General features: G+C 49.5%; 1 protein-coding gene across 1 annotated transcript in view; it reads left to right on the top strand.

Moving 5' to 3' along the window:
* Nucleotides 1–20,435, top strand: part of LOC119114582 (ras-specific guanine nucleotide-releasing factor 1) — a gene marked incomplete at its 3' end in the record, with an annotated part of 98,938 nt that overhangs the window by 39,773 nt on the left and 38,730 nt on the right. The window contains 2 exon segments of the mRNA XM_037238671.1: nucleotides 7,012–7,249; nucleotides 18,958–19,080. Of these exon segments, the coding sequence (XP_037094566.1) occupies nucleotides 7,012–7,249; nucleotides 18,958–19,080 (361 nt within the window).

The following is a 20,435-nucleotide window of genomic DNA, read 5'->3' on the forward strand; positions in this document are numbered from 1 at the left end:
GCCCAGTCCTCCTCGCCAAGGCTGACGTTTCAGTGCACGCGGCCTCACTACAAGTACAGAGCACTGCAGTTCTCGTGACTCTGTGGGAGCATGCTTTTAGCCAACGCCAGGCACGTGCCGTGGACACGAAGGTCCTGGATAGTCAGTGAAGGTGCATTTGTCCCGCAAGAGAAAGCGTGGTGCTGAAGCGCCGTGTGATTGACTAATGACCCATAGCACGCTCCGCGGGGATACCCGCCCCAACGTCAGCAGTAAACGTAGCTAAAGGGTTCTGCAAACGATGCTTTGCCAGGATATCGATAACAGCCGCTATTTAGTGCGGCCTCTAGCTCTGAAAACTTTCTGTTTCGGATGAGGCACGAAACCAATCCATTATTATTCTAACAGGTTTTGGTGTGGGTTTTGCAGACGCTGTTACCCGAACCTGGCTGCCGCGTCATTAACTTTGCTGCAGTATTCTGTAAGCGTTCCAGCAAGTTACCCTACGGTATTTTCTGAAAAGTGACGAAAGTGAAGAGCACTAAACTGCCGTTGTCAGTAAACCCGGCCCAGTCTCCACGACCGTGAAGGAATGAAAAGGGCACATATTTCTTAGTTGATAAGCATGTCGCATTTGAACCCCTGTTCTGCGGATGCATTTTACAAGACGTCGAAAGCCTTTCCTACAGATAGCATGCGCATCCTCATAAATCAGTAAATAGAGAGGAAACCTCGGGTGTTTGAAGCGGTAGACAACCACAGCGCTGCAATAAACATGCATCACATGTGAGCCATGCTCACGCTAACATTATTAGACGGGGATCTAATTTGGCACCAAAGTCGAAATGCATAAAAGCTTATGCGAACAGAAGCACCACCCATGGAATGTCGTCAGGTGTGCCAAAATTTCTGGTGAAGTTTTCTTCTGAGGAGCCCTTATCTCGTCTTTATGCACATCCTTGTCATTTCACGTTTGCAGTACTTTAATATTTGGCCTCATGAGATACAGTTCGCAAAAGTGAAATGACGAGTAGGTGCATACTGGCGGAACAAGAACACTTCTATGGCAAATTTGACCGACTATTGTCAAGGACTTGACGACAAACGGTAGGCTTCACTCTTGTTAGTCCCCCTTTTCATGCAGTCCAGATTTGATGGTAAATTGTGTTCTCGTCTAACATTTTGTAACGTGAAAGATGCCTATACAAACCAGAATGGTCTGCACACAAGTTATGGACAGGATAAGAGGTGGCACTGTTGTCGTCTTATCCAAAGGAAAATCCGAACCAACGTCACTCCGGTGGAAACGAAACTTGGCGCTGTTGACGGGTCATGGCTCCAAAGCTTCGGTTGCCTGTGATCATTCGACAATAAAAACTCTTGCACGACGGCATGTTGGAGCCTAATGAAATGGCCCAGCTGTAGCCAGGTCAGCGTTTAACTAGTTCAGCTCAGCCCGGCACAGAAGTTGAAAGTGACGCTGGCGTAAACAACCGCCACTGACGGGAGACATGTGTCTGGCTCCCTCATCTCACCCACTCACTCACTTAACACTCACTCGTCGTCGAACAGGACAGCTCTACTGCGCATGTCCGCTGGAGTCTCCGGCGTCGCAATAAGCCACGCCCCGTCGTGGTCCATTGTGGTGCGGTGAAATGAATACGCGACTTGCGGGGATTACACGCGGCATATCTATGCCGCGCGCTCTTGCAGCCATGAAGCTGGTGTTGGAGATAAAAACTGCCTCACCCCCATCAGCATATTTGGAGAGTTCTGGTATTTCCTGATGGATTGGTTCGGCCTTCAACAGGTCCGCTGTAATACCGTTTAAAACGTTGAAAACAAAGAAGGCATTTATCATCGTGTTGACGGCGTTTCAGACCATTTGGCGTCGCGGCCGTTTCAACGAGCAATGTAATGGAGCATTGGCAAAACTGATAACATGCATCGCAAAATGAAAGCCTTCCAACATTTTTCCTTTGCTGGAGCCAAGGTGAATTACGCCGGAGCTCAAGAAAAATACCGTTTTTGCGCATGTGATATGTGAATAATAATTGTCTCAAAGACCTGAACGAAGGAATCCCTCAAACAAAGGCAGAGAGAACATCGGGGTAAGAGTTTGAATTCTTGTGCTAAAAATGTTTATGGTAAACGGGCAAACACGCCAATGTTCACGTAAGAATGCTCATGGACCGAGCCGGCGGAGCGACCGCACCGGCTGAGCAAATGACTCCAATTAGCAGAAGCACCGCCACTTTTAATGTGCTCGATGACTCCAGACTGGAGGCGTCTGTGGGCAGACATAGGAATGCGATGATAGCGATAAATGTCACTGCCGTTAACAAATCAGGAAATCATGATCACTTTTAAACGTACGCATAGCGCACGTAGACGTGCACCATAATATCGAATGCCAGCGTCGGCAGTGATGCATCACCGGCCAAAGGTCATAAGGTCGCTACAAAGTCACTTCGGGCTCACAGCATTGCAGTCTGCTTTGTTGCCTCGTTAGCCGCTGCAACACTTAGCCCCTTCTGTTGGATTTTTACAAAATCGTCAACAAGTGAGCTGTTTAGAGGCACAAGCAGAGGTCCTGGTGGGGGCACACTGACAGTACACTCATCTGAAGTCCTGTAGGCCCAGACTCATTGATGAGGCTAACTGCAAGGGAAGCCAAAGCGAAAAGCTATGTTAGTGGAAACTTCTCTGCTGATGCTTCATCATCATTAGTCATGTCCGTCAGAAGATAGCACACAAATAAATCACGATGCTTTTATCCGCTGTTGGCCTTCAAATGCCAGCTGGCCGAAAGGACGTAAGATGATCGCATTCATTGATTAGCTGAACTGCATCGGACAATTGTCATGATGCGTCCTAGGATTGAATTGCGCTTGGAAATTGACAAATCCACCCAAATAAGGGCGGACTGAAAACTGCTTATGAATGCAAATCTAGGAGCGATTAATAGCTGTAATGCATCTTCGCTCACCACTTTAGTTTGAGTGGCATCAAAATACGATAACCCGGTCAAGATTATTATGGTAATATTTTGCTGTGCTGCCTATCATCGGCTCAGCTCTGAGGAAATGCGCAAGACTGGCAAAATAGACTGGTGTTTTATTAGGGTGGATCCCAAAGATCCCCACTCCAATCCAATCAACTCCCTTTTTGTCGTTCCCGGAAGTGCCTCTGACGCAGCTATTTCTTATGCTCTTTACTCCACAGAAGTGAAAAATGGAATGCAACGTGTGACTTCAGCACTTCACGTGCCAGATTCTATGAACCCCTTCGCTCTTATCCCTGAAGTAGCCTCACCGCAAAACAAGTTAATTTTACTCCCTCCAGCCTCACATGTGCATGTACATTTTCCGTATTATCCATCAATGGTGCCGTAGGGCTGGTGAAAGTTTGTGGCTAAACTCCTGTTTATCTCCTGTCGCAAAATTCAACCGTGGCTCGAACATCGCAATGTATAAGTATTTTTTTCTGGTTAGTATTGGTCGAAGAGGAAAGCTTTGCACCTAGATACGGGAACGTGTCCCCTCTATATGTCCAGTGGTGACCGATTTTGTACTTAATACGTTTGGCAACCACCTTCCCACGCCCGGGAACCAGCCTCTGACCCCATCACGCTGCTCACAGAAATAATGAAGAGCAAAGGGCCCCACACCGACCACTGTGGACCCCTACTCTCTACCAGCTCCCACTGAGCTCTTGTACCACTGAGCACTGCTCTTTGTTAAGTAGCTAAGCCCTTACCCAGCCAAGAATTTTTCCCAATGTCACGCAATTTTAACTGATATAGTAGACGTTGGTGTAACACCTTATCAAGCAGGCTGACTAAAATCTAGAAAGACAACATCTACACTATTGCCTTCATCTATCAAACTAATAACATGCTTCATAAGCTCTAGAAGATTTGTAAAACAGGACCTACCGGAAAGAAAACCACGCTAACGACTATTCGTGAACTGATGCCTTTCTAAGCGTGACTGAGTGCTAGCCTCAAGGAATTTCTCTAAGATCTTCCATGCTGGTGAGGTAAGACTCACAGGTCTGTGGCTGCTGGCACTTATTTGGTTTCCTTCTTTAAAATTGGTGCTACACTGGCATTGCGCCAGTCCTCCGGTACTTCTGAGAAACTCAGTGATCTATTAGATATTCACATAACAGGACAGGCTTAAGTACTTACGCATTTATTCAACACTCTACCATATATCTGGTCAGATCCAGTCCTCCACTTAAGACTTTCCACCTCCCCGAGAGGGGCAGATTTAGATCGCACAGATCTGAATTTTGGTAACTGCAAATTTTTTTAACTTCGCCAGAGCTGGCACGTCGCCATTTGCCTCCCATATTTCTGGTAATCTTTTAGCTGCCCTGATTTCCTGCTTAAGCTTTTGCGGCATCCTATACACTGTCTTGTTGATGTCTGTCTCCTGCACTTTTTGTCTATCATATGCCCTCCATCACCTCCACCAAATTCTGCACCGTGTGTATCAGCCAAGGGGCTTCCTAAACTATTTTGTTTCACATTTTCCTGGAAGGAAGCACCTTCTCTGTCCCTTTGAACTATCATTGACCACTTCCCACATCTGATGTGCAGTGAGACCAGTTGGAATATCTCCCCACTGGATGCTGGCGAGGAAGGCAGCAAGCTCTGCAAATGTACCCTTAGCGAAATTCAGAAAACGAATATGATTATCTCTACCTGAAATTTCCAGACACATTAAAAACCTTACAATGGTATGGCATTTATTTCCCAGCGTCTCATATGCTGCCAAAGCATCTACCGAACCCTCCTCATTAGTCATAACGAGATCCAAAAGCTCATCTTTCCTAGTGGGTTTGCACACCATCTGGTGAAGAAAATTTTCTTCAAAACAAGCAAAAATATTGTCGTAACTATTCGACGATTGGGCAAGATCTACGCTCCAGCCTGAGTTGTTAAAATATTCCAGCACTACACATTTTCCATTCATACTTATACCAATTTCTTCACATATTCTACGCCCAGATCCTGACAAATCCAGATCCTATTTGGAGGCCTGTAGAATGTTCCAGTGCGTAAGTGGTTGCCCTTCGACACAACCAAATATACCAAGACAGATTCCACGATATCGTCATTCTTCATGCCGTCTACAATTACACATTTTATATTCTGCCTTACATATGCTAGTATCCCACCTCCCTTTTCACTTTCCTGTGAAAAGTACACATCTTAAAATCAGATGCTTCAAACTCTTGTAGACTATCCCACACAACCTGCTCACTGATCCCAAATTCATTAGTGGCCACCGGGTCTAATTTTTCTTCAGGCATATGAACATAAAGCTCCCAAAATCGTTTCTGATACTTGTTATATCGGCATAGGAGCACCTAACTTTTATTTCACTTCTTTTTGCCTCGCTGCTTAGCAATTTTGAATTTTCGTTTCTCAGGCGTTTTATGTTCACCCTCTGATCCCCAGACGCTATTTTCCCTCAAGGATGCGTTCGTTCACCCTTCTCATAGAAGTGGAGTCTGTCCCTCTGATAGGGATCTTTCCATCTGAAAAAAACCCGTCCCGCTCGTCTACAAACGTGAAGTCTAGCCTTTTGCAAAGTTTCCCTACTCTAGCACCGGCCACCGGTGCCCTGGAACTGCACTCAGGAGCTGCTCTGATATAGATTCAGGGTCCTATAGTCTTGAATTACCTACTCACTATTTGCCGGCCCTATATTTTTGACTCCGTCCTATGCAATAACGGCATTGACTTGGTTTTCGCTGGTGACCTCCGCTACCAGTGTCACTAGGTCCCTGACCTTGGCTGCAGGATTAGTTAGACATCTTCTTCCTTCCCTTCCCGTGCAGAAATTCCTATTGAGACGTCTAGCTCGAAAATCCCCCCCCCCCCCCCTGCGACGATCCCCGCTTCACCATCGCTTTTACTTGGTCAACCCTGGGAGCATCTCGCAGTGCCTCAGAACTGTTCGGAGTAGGCACAGCTGCACTTCCAACATCTACATGAGAAGGTCTTGATCCTTTATTCTGTGTTACCTGTCATACTTCAGCCTTGTAGGTGGAGTGCACCTCACCCAGTTGACTTTGCCCCGCACCCAGTTGACACCTTTGCCAACCTCTCATTCTTAATAAAACTTAAACAAGCATGCGTTTCCTTGAAAATCTGTACTTCTTTCCTAAAAGCTACATTATCTAGGGCCTGATCTATCACTAAGCTGATGCCTCCCATACTACAGACCTGACAAGGAAATAATCGAAGGTCTTACTTATCAACAAAAAATGCTCCAAAGGTTACAGCAACTGCTCTCAAAAACTAAGATGCACCTATCTATTACCTAATGTAACTTAGTTTTGACGAAATGCAAAAGTGGCACAGAAGTCACGTGGAAACTCGAAGAGTTTATCAATTTATCCTAGAAAAAGCCAAAACAAAAAAAAAACGCCTTAAAAACTATTCAAAACAGAACGAACACGGCACAAATAATCCTAAAACACACGCACGTGAACTACAATACCCTTGAATCGCACACTGCACGACAAACGCTGCTCTGACTTCACGCGCCCCCGCTCGTGTCAAGTTCCAAGGATTCACATATTCTCATCTCATTTAAAACCTGCTGGAGCAGCAGCCCACCTCGTCAAGTTTAGCCCTGTTTCATACGACGTTTCAAGAATAACGCAGTGGTGGGATCGGCCCCGCTTGCTGGCCCTACCTTGGGCTCTACGAGTCGACAGGTCGGATCAGTCACAGGCCACCAGCAGGGTGTTTTACACGGCCTACCAGCAGCCCGCGCGCAATCCTGCCTTGCGCGTGCACAGCGCCCGGTAGGCGGACAACGAGCACCGACATTGATTGCGCTCCCCTCCGATCGCAGCGCAGCGTCACGCTCTCTTCCGAGGGTGTCCCGCGCGCCGTGTGATCCGTGTCAGCGCCGCCACCGGCAGACGCCTCCGCCGCGTGAAACCGTGGCGCCGCGCCGTCGGCGGCGTGTCGTGCACGGTGTGAGTCCGCTCGCCGCTGGTCGACAGGTGGAGCGGCGGGATCGATCTGCGTCGCGCGGCGGCCACGGGGCGCTCCCGAGCGGCGCGCCGCCCGTCCGTCCAGGCTATGCTCTCGCCCAAGATGCAGCGCAGCGTGCGCATCAACGACAACCAGCTGCTGATGCTGGCCGAGAAGGCGCGCTACGACCAGCACATGTGCGGCAGCCTCTACAAGCGCACCTCCGACAACTCCAAGTGGCAGCTGCGGTGGTTCAACCTGTACCAGGTGAGAGGCCTGGCGCCGGGCCGGTCTGAAGCAGATTGGAGATGACCAGGTGGATAGACTTGGCTAGTTATAAGACTTGCGGAATCTGGGGAGTGGCTATTTTTCTGCGCCAACTTCCACCACTTTTTATCCAAATTTCATCGGCGCAGCCAATAGATTGCTTATAAACAGGCTTGCATAGATACCTACACTAACATTCTCGGAAAAAATGCTACACATTACATGTGACAAGACGTTAATTACCAATCGGTCACTTCTACGAACACTGCATATGACAACACAAACAAACAAAACTTCCGCCCAAACAAAGCTGTGTCCTTCACACCCGCGGTAGTTCATAACAAGCGGCACATTCAGTAATTCAAACAGAGTATTGTACGCATTTGCATGCAGCCACTCTACAGGTGCTATGTCTATGCATGTTTGCAACTACCTTGTCCCAAAAGGCACGTACAGACATGCGATTGAAGCCATGACGAAACAATGCATTTCCGTTGCAGTTAGGAACCCTTGAAGCACGAACTGCGCGCCTTAGATAAAGGGTTTTTAGTAGCGACATAAGGATGAAATATTCAAGTTAATACCATTGGCGTATAGCTGACTCCGTTTAAGTATAATGGATGTACGAAACTCCCTACCACTCTTGCAGATCCATGCGCACCTTCGTGTTCCCACCTGTTCAAAGCATTGGATGTGACGATGTCTATTTCAATGACGTGGAAGTCTCTTGTGCGTATATTGGATGCAAGGACACGTCTGTTCAGATTCAGTTGTGACATCGAGTCTCTAGCGTTTACATCGACCGGTTTTCCACCCGTGTCCCTTAGTATTACTTTCCACGGTATTTTGGATTAACTTCCCGCGGTGTCAGTATTACACTCTTAGTCCAGGAATCCTTAATTCTGATCCCCGTCGGACACTTCAATATTCTCAAATGTGGCCATTCCCTGTCAAGGGAATCCTTCACATTTGACGATATGGAAACAAGTATCAGATATGACGAAACAATTCTACTTATAACTATTGGTATCCTTTTTAAGTGGAAAGACTGCTCTAGACAAGCACAGTCTCTGTTTGATAATATGCTCCTCAATGCGCCATGGTTTGTTTGCGTCATCGAACCTTGCACAACATTGATCGAGAGCCAACTCGCGGCTGTTACGTCTTGAAATTTCACTCACGAACGTCAAATTAAGCGCCTCGACAATTATATTTTCCTTGTTTTTAATCGCCGCATGGCTTATGGAATGACAAGACTTGAATGAAGTTATTTTGGCGTCTTGAATGTCAATGTGACTGAAATACTCTCCCCAAAATACCCTCCCAATTTGCGCGGTGTGTGGCTCAGAGAACAGGACGGACATAGGTCTTAAGAACGGCACGATTGTGAACAGCACCGGAAGGTCACCTAGATGGCTATTTTAATGCAAAACCCATCTAAATGTGGAAAACTTCCTTTAAATAGAGTATGCCACATTTTTGTACTTTTCAGTCATTGTTTGATCAGACACGTCCGATTTTTTTGGTAATATCAGTTTTCTCGACATCCCTCTTTATTTACGGTACAAGCTCCTGCGAAAGAAATCTCATTGCACTCCCTGCCCACTACTATGAAAGAAGCAACTTTAAACTCCCTGGCTTTTCAGATTTGTGTTGTGTAATGCTTACAAGACACTGCTTTGTCACAATTTTGCAGTACTAATTGCTACCAAGGCTGGAAACACATAGTAAACATGGACATAACACCATCATTGGGACTACATTGCGCATGCATCGTTTTAATTGCGACAGAAGAGATGCTATATATCATTTTAGATATCAGGTGGCTTTGGCCACTGTTATTTTGTTCTTTATGCTCAGAATCCGTTGGCGCCAGATGGTAATGGTAAACAACACGCTGTGCGGTGGCGGCCTGATATGATCCTCCTCGTAATTGTCTGTGGTGCTAAACCATACGCCCAAAATCCGAATGCATTTCGCTGCTGGTACAAATCTCGCACGCAAAACCCGAGCGTTGACGTGAGCTGTCAACCCACATCAGTTTTGATTTATGCACAGTCAACCCAAGACCGGTGACTTAAGAAAATACTGTCAGTGCATCCATCAGCCCCTCCGTAGATGCCTGGTCACTCACAGCGACCGCCATATACAATATACATACGCACCTCACTTTAGTATTTTGGCCATCGCATGTTTGATGTCAATGTCGTTGATAATCGCCAATTCCCGTATTTTAGTGGCAAGAAATGCCATTGTTTAGTTAAAGAAGAATACAAAAATTTGACATTTTGCATCATTCTTTTTTGCGTAAATCACTTCGATATGTAGCCATTGCTTATAACCGCTAGTTCTGTGCCGTTTTGAAGTGACAAAATCCACTTATCCGTAGGGCGTAGATACATTGCTGCGTATTTTTTGTGTTTAAAAAAATAATGAAAAATAATATTACGTTAATTTCTAAGTGCATTTGCAAGGAACATTTTTGCATAGGTACATAAATAAGCACCGTCTTACCATTTTTCCGTATGTGTCTATGCGTCACGTAGATAAGCACTCTTACCTGTGCTTAATATTGTTGAACGCAAGCTTACAACACAGTGCGCCCGAATGTCATGGAATGTGGTCTTTTGATTATATATCCCACCACATTCGGAAGAGTTCTCAAGTTATCGAGGGTGTATCGACGCTTCAAAAACTGAGTTTGGTGAGGTAACGATTTTTTGGACGAGCGTGCTTAATGCCACGGTTAACACCTTACGAAAGATTTCGCAGATAATACGAGAAAGACATATCGGCCCACTTTTTCCGCGCGATGACGCTGCGGGCACAACTGCACCGGCCGGGTCAAGGTCGACACTAGACGGATCTCAGTGGTGACGTCACGTTCAAGTCGTATCGAGACGTTGTTACAACCGAGAGCGATTTCCATGCTGACGGTTGTGACTTAATACTGAACAACTTGGTTCAGAATCCAAAAGTTCATCACTTTCGGAATGTTTTTTAAAAGAAATAGTTTGTTCTTTAGAAATATTGGTAGAATGATTTGTATCATTTTTTGGAATGCTTTTTAGAATAATAGCAGCTGTTGCATTGTTTTCCTTCAATCTATCTGGCTAAGGTATCTCATCAACCGTTTTTGTCTGCTTAGATAGCATGCACTCTCGAAAAATTAACTGCACTGGTCGAGATCGCCATTAGCCATACATTCAAGAGTTTGGCTTTTTTATCCTTAAGGTTGTGGGGCCAGGAAATGATACTAGCCAAATATGTTCTGATGGCTTCCTCCCTTCGAACTTCTCCTGAATCGTGGTTTTGGGCAGTCTGCATTGTGTTAAAAATTATTCAGTGAATGTGCTTTTAAAATCCAATTTAATGCAGTGAGGTTCTCAGTGCAGTACCAGAGTAGCCAATTGTTGGATCTTGTTCCTGAAGTCTCAGCGCACCCTGGCGAATCAATATAAGTCAATATCTGTAAAAAAAGTCAATATCTGTATAAGTCAATATCTGTAAGTCAATATCTGTAGTTACACAAAACATATAAAAATCGGAATGACAGGCATGCAAGTGGGAATTTATTCCATTACTTATCGCCCGGCTCACATATCGGTAATGACCCGCGTAATGAAAAATAAATAGATGAAGTTAGATGGGGCACACTTTGTGCTCGTTTTGTATGGGATAGAGCAGCGTCTCCCGCTTCTCCATGTTTACGGGGTTGTTGCTCGAACATGTGTGGTAGCGTGACGTTTGTTCCCGTGTCGAGTTCGGATAGCCGCTCCGGTACAGGCAGCCTCATCAAACGGCCTACGGTCTCGCCGATGCCTCGCATACAGCGAACCAGTGAGGACTCGGTTGTACTCGCATGAAACGTGCGTCAGTGGGTTACTTATGTAACAGTCTGAATCCAATTTTAAGCAGGGCAGTCCTAAGCTCATTGTTTCAGATGTGCAGACGATAGATACTGATATGTGGCCTTTGCCCAACACGGCGCAGACTGTCTGGATCCTTTCGTGGTAAATCACGGGCCAATGCTTGATTGGCGAACGGACAGACACGTATTGGTGAATTCTTAGGGCAATAGGCGGTCCAGTCCATCGGAAACTAGGTCATTCCTGAAGTATTATCGTGCACCGCACCCATCCGCACGCGACAAAGTGCTGATTGTTCCTCATGGAGCTTGCCAGCCCTTGCACCTGCTATCTAGGCCTTATCGCTCGGAGTAAATGGGATCCCGCTCGGATGGTGGGCTATCTGGCGGCATCTATAACAGCCCGTGGAGACACGCAGAGTGCCACTGCATAAGCTCAATACAATCAGCAGCCTCCTATCCTGCACTTTATTTATTGGGCTTACGTGTAAGGAAATTTTGCAAGCCAGCTGATCACAAAGGAACGACGCGCTTACCGAGTTGGGCTGATTGACCGTGGTCAATATGCACTGACAAGGAGATAGGCAGTACAAGTGAAGATACAATGCGCAGATCAGTGTCGGAAAGAGTGAAGCAGCAACATGAGAATTGTTGCGGCAAGCCAAAACGCAACGCAGCGTGGTGAGAATATCTTACAATATTCTCGTCAGCGATTCTGGTTTGTGTCTCTGTCAACATCCACCGTCTGCACGAGTTCTTGGTACCGCACAGTTGACGTTGTTAACGCTGACAGACCAGTGTGTGTGGACGGGCGTGACAGGCTGAACTGACAGAAACATCATTGAAAGCGGATGGCCACGCAACTATGGTGCTTCGGTTCAGCGGGAACGCGGACGTCACACGTATCGTTGCGACAAAAGCCCCCGACACGAGCGTTCTCGAAACACCAGTTTGTTCAAAGTTAGACGCCTTGTTTAAGCCAGTCCCAGGAACGTTGCGTCGAGGCGTTTGGTCGGAAATGGCTAATAACTTAGGTTGCGAAGTTATTTTTTGGATACTTTTGCTCCAAGTGATATCTATCGTGCGCCAGATGTTCGCGTCCGCCTGTGCCATCGGCGTCCTTCGGAGTCCGTTTGAGCAGGTGGACGTGTGTCGGGCCGGCCGTGCCACCACCTGTGCGCCGCGCCAAATGCGTGACAGTCCCGCCCGCTCCAGCTGTCACCAGATGAAAACCCGACTTCGATCCTGACCTTGTCTCTGGCCCTGGTCCTGACTGTGACCGTGGCCGTGACCCCGTGACCGTGACCCCGTGACCGTGGCCGTGACCCCGTGACTGTGGCCGTGACCCCGTGACCGTGACCCCGTGACCGTGGCCGTGACCCCGTGACCGTGGCTGCGACCCCGTGACCGTGACCGCGGCTGTGACCGTGACCGTGACCGTAATCTTGGCCATGACCTTGACCTGGAAGTTGACCGCGTCCTTGACTCTGAATGCGGCCCGATCCTGTATCTCCCCCGTCTCTGCCCCTGCTCTCCGACGCCAACTCGGCTCCTCCCTGTCGGTCGCCGTCGATCCAGCCAGCGCCGATCTTCTGTAATCCGATCCGGGGGCGCCATGGACCCAGACTCGCGCGGACACCTCCCGTCGGCCTGCGGTGCTGTGCCGGTCACGTCCTCCTCCCCGGGCGAGGAGCCGCGCGGCCCGGTCCCGGTCCGCGCACCGCAGCCCGTGCAACGCGGCCGGTCGAAGGTGGCGGGAAGGCTCTGCGCGCACTGGCCGCCCAGAGGCGGCTCCAGGCAAGGTGTGAAGGGGTGCGCGAGTCACGCCCAGGCCGCCCCTGGGTCCGGCCACTGCGTCGCCGTCGCCGACGAACAGCTTCGTTCAAGCGGGCAATCATTTTACCGCCGCAAGCGTCGGTCGCCGCTCTCAATTGGTGCCTGCACGCGCCACTGTGCGCGCACACCCGTGGGAGCCTATTACCGCGCCGCGGACGCCGCCGGCCCGCTCTGGCTAGCCGGCGGCGATCGACGGCGCACCTGAGGACGGGCCGATGGCCGCCGGCGGAGAGAGGACGGCGCCGGCGGGAGAGAGCCCGGTGCGCGAGTGACCCGGGCGGTCCGGGAGGTCGCCACTGGGGAGGTGGTTGGAGGTCTGGGGAGGGCTCGGGGTGCGGTGAGTGTTTGGGGGGAATGCTGAGGGCCCCGTAAGGTTAGGGCGATGTGGGATCGATAAGGAGACTCAGAAAGTTTTAATGAATACTTTGGTCTAAACTGATGACGTAGAAATAATCCCCAGCATTATCCGACATGATTCAGTTTTTTATCTAGACACCCGGATATTGAAATGGCCTCTGACCTGGCAGGCATACACATGCGGTAATTTATTTTTTTCGAGGGGAACAAGCGAAAACTTTGATTATAAATCGCCGGGAGCCAGTACCGTGCGGCATCAACACCGAGCTGTGCGCAGCATCAGGCTAATGAAATAATGCTACTCAAACCGGCTTTCACCAACCATACCGGATGCCATGCCGGACGCCCGCATCAAATATCACGCTCTCAAAAACTGGCGCCTGGTTCTTCTTTGAAAGCCCTCTTAGACTTGCAAACATATTCGTCATGCATTCACCACTGCACAATGCGGACCACACCTCAGTTGGCCCGCTGACGCCGGACCCCCGGCCGCACCAGCTCCGCTCCGGCCGGTCTGCCCCCCCCTCGCCCCGTTAGACTGTTTGCTCTGCCGACGGCGCCGGCCGCCTCCCCCCCCCCCCCCCCCCCCGCCACAGCCAGTTGCAATTACCGCCGGCCGACGACTGTTTGCCGTGGCGTGGCGACGGCCGATTCATGAGAAGCCGCAACTCGATGCAGATCTGCGTCCGACTGCCCGTTGCTCGGGGCGCTGCGGGCTACCCGCCGACTGCCCGTTGCTCGAGGCGCTGCGGCTGCCCGCCGACTGCCCGTTGCTCGGGACGCTGCGGGGTGCCCGCCGGCTGCCCGTTGCTCGGAACGCTGCGGGCTGCCCGCCGACTGCCCGTTGCTCGGGGCGCTGCGGCTGCCCGCCGGTCTGCCCGTTGTTGCTCGGAACGCTGCAGGCTGCCCGCCGATGCCCGTTGCTCGGAACGCTGCAGGCTGCCCGCCGACTGCCCGTTGCTCGGGGCGCTGCGGCTGCCCGCCGGCTGCCCGTTGCTCGGAACGCTGCAGGCTGCCCGCCGACCGCCCGTTGCTCGGGACGCTGCGGGCTGCCCGCCGACTGCCCGTTGCTCGGGGCGCTGTAGGCTGCCCGCCGACTGCCCGTTGCTCGGGACGCTGCGGGCTGCTCGCCGGCTGCCCGGCTGGCTGTCAGACGTCACGAGCCCGCCCGATGGGTGCAGTGAGGTCGCCTCGGTGGGCTCGACCGTACCGACGCGCGGGTGGGGACGCTAGCGGCGTGGATGGCATGCTAGGAACGTCATGTTAATAATCAATGCTGTAATGCGGTTGTTCACATTCCATGGCGGCTTTAAAACGTTTTGCGTGGTAACATGAGCGAAAAAGTCGCTCCATGACGCATGCAGAAAGAATGCACCGAACTGCCGCCTGTCTCCCGGCACTCAGGCACGTCTTGTCGCGTCGATTCAATAACCGTACCAGACTGATAAAAAGGGGTGTCTCTTTAATCTATCCTAGCGCCCACTGAGCGCTGCGAGCCAGTGTCATTATTTTCTTCACCCGAAGTCACTCATCAGTGGCAAAGACACCTTCGCATCTTCCCCTCCGGTGGCATCGTCACATACTGTGTCCCACAGCGCCACTGCTGACCGCTTGAGGTCGGTGGAGGGCCTATTCAATAGGGAACCATCGTCCCTCCGCTCGAAGCGGCCGCGGTTCTCCAATGCCGAATTAAGTGGTCTCACATCCGCGCCGATGGTGGCGTCCTTCTGGCGACCGTCCCCCGGGACCACGGCCGCCTCCTTCAGGGAGGCCAATTCGGAGTTCACAATGGCGGCAGGCCATTGATCAGAACAGCCAAGTCTTGTGCGGTGTCTTTCAGCTCCTGCAGACTAGGATCAAAGAACGCGAAATACATAGAAGCCTACGATTTAATCCTCTCAATGGTGCTCGTGCTGCAACCATGACTATTTAGCAGATATTTTATATAGCAGCAGATATCAGCAGATATTTGAATTATACTCTATCTATAAATTATTTGGCAAATGCTTATATTTTTAGCTTGTGTTTAGGCTAATATTCCCCAGTTTTGCGTTACTTCAAAGGGTGTGATGTAAGGAATCCTACTTTGCAGAATATTATCCGATACTTTTCCTTGCCAATGGGTTCCGCATTACTCCAGCCGCAGTTCACGCTAGTGCATGCTTGAGCGAAGTACAGGTACGAGGATTGTGGGGTTATTTGAATGCGATGTACTGTCTCATATCCTTCGCCATTTTGGTGATTATGCATTTCTGATTAATGTCGGCCAAGCCATCAATGCGGAGATTGATTATTGATTATCAGTAGTGGCCGTTCATCATCTCATTGAGCTACGCCGAGCATGGCTTCATACCGGACAATATATATATGTACAGCAAAACGGTCCCCCGACACGCAGTCTCGTCACATCGCATCACGTTTGTTTCCATTGTGTGAGCTGACTCCGACGAGCTCTTCCATAATGGTTTGGTGCTTAAGCTATTTCGTTCTGATTCGCATGCGCCCATCACACTGACCTTTGCCACCGCAGAATACCACTAACGCCTGGGCAGAAGAGCCTTTTAATGGAGCGGTATCTAATGGCGGCGATGGTAGACATTACCCACGCCTTCATGAGCATAATGCACACTGTATGTTTCCACACGCCGCCCGTCTCCGCGAAAGGTATCACACACACACACACACACACACACACACACACACACACACACACGCACACACACACACACACACACACACACACACACACACACACACACACACACACACACACACACACACACACACACACACACACCACACACACACCCACACACACACACACACACACACACACACACACACACACACACACACACACACACACACACACACACACACACACACACACACACACACACACACACACACACACACACACACACACACACACACACACCACATATATAATCTTACTGAATATATATATATATATATATATATATATATATATATATATACACACAGGAATTTGTAAGGCTGGGGTATATCTTAATATATTTCGATATATATGCATGCACAAAGTACAGGCTGTGCCAGCGTAATACTTCGGACTGAACTTTTGCCCAATCCTTCGCTAGCTTTGAAATTCGCACCACCATCGTCGGTATCTATTAATACCGCCACTCGCCGATTCCACACTAGCACGCTGAGTAAAAGCCGCCGCTTTTATCTCTACAATTTGCGGGGGTCATTCCAAGGCGTTTCCCAGGTGTACCGTTGACTTTTATGTCGGGCCAAATGAGGTCAAGTCATGCTTTGCACTCTGGGATTTTGAACTCCTCGCGGGTAGCTAGGCCAAAACAACTCTATTTAGATACAAACCAACTTAAGTTATTTAAAAACAGCTTTACGGAGTGCACACGCAGTCGAAAATGTACATGTGAAGATGACAAGCTACACTGACGTTGAACTATGCAAGCCTGCGCTGAGCAGTGAAGTAAGACCATCTGCGCATGTCCATCTCGGCTTGTTCCGTTCTAGTGCCTTCTGCGCCGTTAACCTAGCGCTGGTTCGTGGAAGACATTACAATAGCTTCGCGTTGATAAAGGTCAGCGTACTCCGGTATGCGCTCGTCAAACACATCGAGTTCGCGGTATGGCAGCGAGCGCAAACGCCGACATGTCTCTTGGATGTCGATTAGGTATCATTTTTACGGGTGCACCCTTTTACACCTGTGTGCGCTGTTCTTATTACATTCATTATTGTTGCGTGCACACCTTGGCGTGCCTTAGCAAGGCTGATTGGTGGCGCGATGGGGTAGCTTTATGGTTTAGTGACGGCGTGAGCATTTACTGAATCGACGATGGACATTAAATTACGCTCGTACGCATACAGTCGTTAAGTTAATGTTTGTCGTAGCTGTTACGGCTGGCTCTCACAATGGATCCAGTGAATAACGTGGAAGAATACTTGAGGTTGAACCCGTGACCTCTTGATCATGAGCACGATGACCCACTTCGAGTGCGAAACGGCACCTCACCAATATGTGTACACGGTATGACACATGTCATTCGCGTTCCCCATGGTGCAGTCTGGTCTGAAAGCTACATGCCCATATATCACTGACAGCACTGCACTTATGCAACTGCTACACCAGTCTGGCGCACCGGAACCGCAGGACCACAAAGCCAATATAACAGCTGGATACAAGTTTCAAAGGATAACCGTTTCGTAACTTGAACACGCGCTCGGTTGGGGTCAATTTGACCCCGCGAAGGTTTTTTTCTGGAATGGTTTCCGAACGGCTTTACGTAGCCTTGTCAAGTTATACATGACCGTAGACAACTGAATATCAGATCGTTTGGTGTCAAAATTTTTGATGGACCTTGTATGGTCGCTGACCACGGTAGGTCAAAGTCAGGTCATGCATTCAGCGAATACAAATGTTACGGAGTCGTTCAATCTGATGCAACAATGAAACGTTAGACAAAGCCATACATCTCCGAAATGGCTTATTAGGCAACACAACAATTGAATGAACAAAGTTCATTGACTTAAGGTCGGGTATGAAGGTCAGACCAAGATTAAAACGAGCCTGCTTTATTGCTCTAGTGCTTCCTGTGTGGGTTGGATTCTGGTGTTCATTCCGAATTTATTCATAACAGGAATCAGATTGCACATCTTGCATTCACTTTTAAAGGTCAAAATAGGCTACTGACCTAAAATGATCGGGGTGATCATTATGTTTTTTGGAACATACTGCGTAGTGTAATCAATGACGCCTATTCAAATGCAAAATTCAAAGCAGTTTCATATGATTTTGGTCTCCATGACCTGCGAAAGGGCAAACAAGGCCACTGACCTTAAATGAACACTAGTGACCTTTTGCTTAGAACAGGTATCCAGGATCTGTTTACACTTCGAACGTCAATCTTGAGTTTAAGCTTGTTTGACCTTCCTTGACCCGAATTTCATGACCTAAGAATCTCAAGTTCTGCCACAAATAAGTTCACCTGTAGGTCAACACACACTGTGAATTTGGTGTCTCAGGCTCTCTTAGTTTCTGAGATCCCAGTGGGGTCAATTGACCTCACCCGAGCGAGGGTATTCAACCGGCCACCCGGGCGCGTGTTAATATACGCCGTTAAATTTTAAACGTCCGTCTTGACAAGTCAAGCACGGTGTCCGCATGATGGAAGAGCTCGACGCCTGCCCAGTGACACCCTACCCAGTGTGGACATAACGTTTTGTTTCATGCCTGTGCTATGCCATTCTTACCCAGTAAAGACACTCCGTTTTAATCCACGCCTGCGCAGTAACACTCCTACCTTCTGCAGACACACCGTTCTATGCCTGCGCAGTGACACCCCTGCCCAGTGTGGACACACCGTTGTATTCCACGCCTACGCAGTGACACTCCTACCCAGTGTGGATACACCGTTGTATTCCACGCCTGCGCAGTGACACCCCTACCCAGTGTGGACACACCGTTGTATTGTATGCCAGCGCAGCGACACCCCTACCCAGCGTGGACACACCGTTGTGTTCCACGCCTGCGCAGTGACACTCCTACCTTCTGTGGACACGCTGTTCTATTGTATGCCAGCGCAGCGACACCCCTACCCAGTGTGGAGCACGAGTGACGAACCTCACCATCCACACGCAGAACCTTCTGTTCTACTACGAGGCCGAGTCGAGCAGCCGACCGTCCGGGGTGGTGCTGCTGGAGGGATGCTACTGCGAGCGGCTCATCACCACCTCCTCCAAGCCCAAGGACTCTGACCCCCAGGTGAGAACACCTCCCCCAAGCCTAAGGACCCTGACTTCCAGGTAAGCTTACCGTCTAGTCCGAGGGGATGGACTCCAGGCGAGAACGCCCGTCCAGGCCCAAGGACTCTGACCGCCAGGTGGGAATACCGTCTAGTCCGAGGGAATAGATCCCAGGTGAGAACACCTCCTCCAAGCCCACGGGGCTGGAGGAGCCCAGGTAAGAACATTCCACCAGGCCCAAGGCCTCTGACCCCAGCTACGAACGCCTCCAAGCCCATAGAATCGGACCCCGCTGAGAACACCTCCTCCAAGCCCCAGGAGTTGCATATCAGGTGAAAACATTCCGAAGCCCGCGGGGACGGAGCCCCAGGCGAGACCGCCGCTGGGCCTCTGCGACTGCCGCAGACGACGTAAGGCGCGGGCGGCAGGACCACCAGCCTTGAATCAGCTTAACGGTCCCCGTCACCGACTACCCGGTCACACTACGGTGGAAACGGTATAGTCACGTACCGGGCAGCACTGAACGCACAACCAAATGAGCTGTCCATGACACGCAGCCGCGGGCAACAGATAGGTGTTCAATTGAAGTTAAGAGTAGACCATGTGTACGACCTTTTACATAGAAAAATCGTACTTAAAATAATAAAGCTCTAAAAAACCTTACCGGTTTTCATGATATGTAGCTGTAACTTAAAGATAGACGTCCGATTACAGTTAAAAGATGCATTCCCGTCTTGCATGAATATAAGCCACCATTTTAATCATTCGTATACAACGGATATTCGGGCTTCGGTAACGCAATGGCTTCTCTTAGCGTCTGGAAAACCAGAGGTACGGGATTAGACTCCCCGCGCTGCCCGACCTTCCTGTCAGGGTAGGAGGCAGGCGACACCATACAGCCTCAGCTTCTGAGCGTATAGAGTGCATCTTCCGGGTTGAGCCTCAATGACAACAAAAGCATGTAAAACCGATAACAAACGTAATGACACTGAAAATTCCGCAGATGTTGAATGTCAAGCAACACATAAGCCTCGTACTCGCGGAGTAAAGCTGCGCATTATTTGAACTTAGTGCATAACTGTGCACATGATCGCATTAATTGTCCTTTATCGAAGAAGGACAGGATTGTGGTGCACTGGATAGTGGATACCTGTCACATGCTCCCAAATATAAGATAATTTGTACTAACCCTTAGCTAACCTGGAAGGTATCATCCTCCTTGCGCGTTATCCGTCTTCTGCACTTTCTCCCACCTTTGAGTTCACATCACATATCGAACGGACGAAGTATTTTGGATGGAAACAACTTGCCGCTGCATGGTGTTCGTTGCTTCATTACCGAGCGCGAGGGCCGAAAGCCCGCCCTGGTAGGCTG

The sequence above is a fragment of the Pollicipes pollicipes genome, unplaced genomic scaffold, assembly GCF_011947565.3.
Source record: "Pollicipes pollicipes isolate AB1234 unplaced genomic scaffold, Ppol_2.1 Scaffold_266;HRSCAF=296_pilon_pilon_pilon, whole genome shotgun sequence".
Classification (NCBI taxonomy): domain Eukaryota; kingdom Metazoa; phylum Arthropoda; class Thecostraca; order Pollicipedomorpha; family Pollicipedidae; genus Pollicipes; species Pollicipes pollicipes.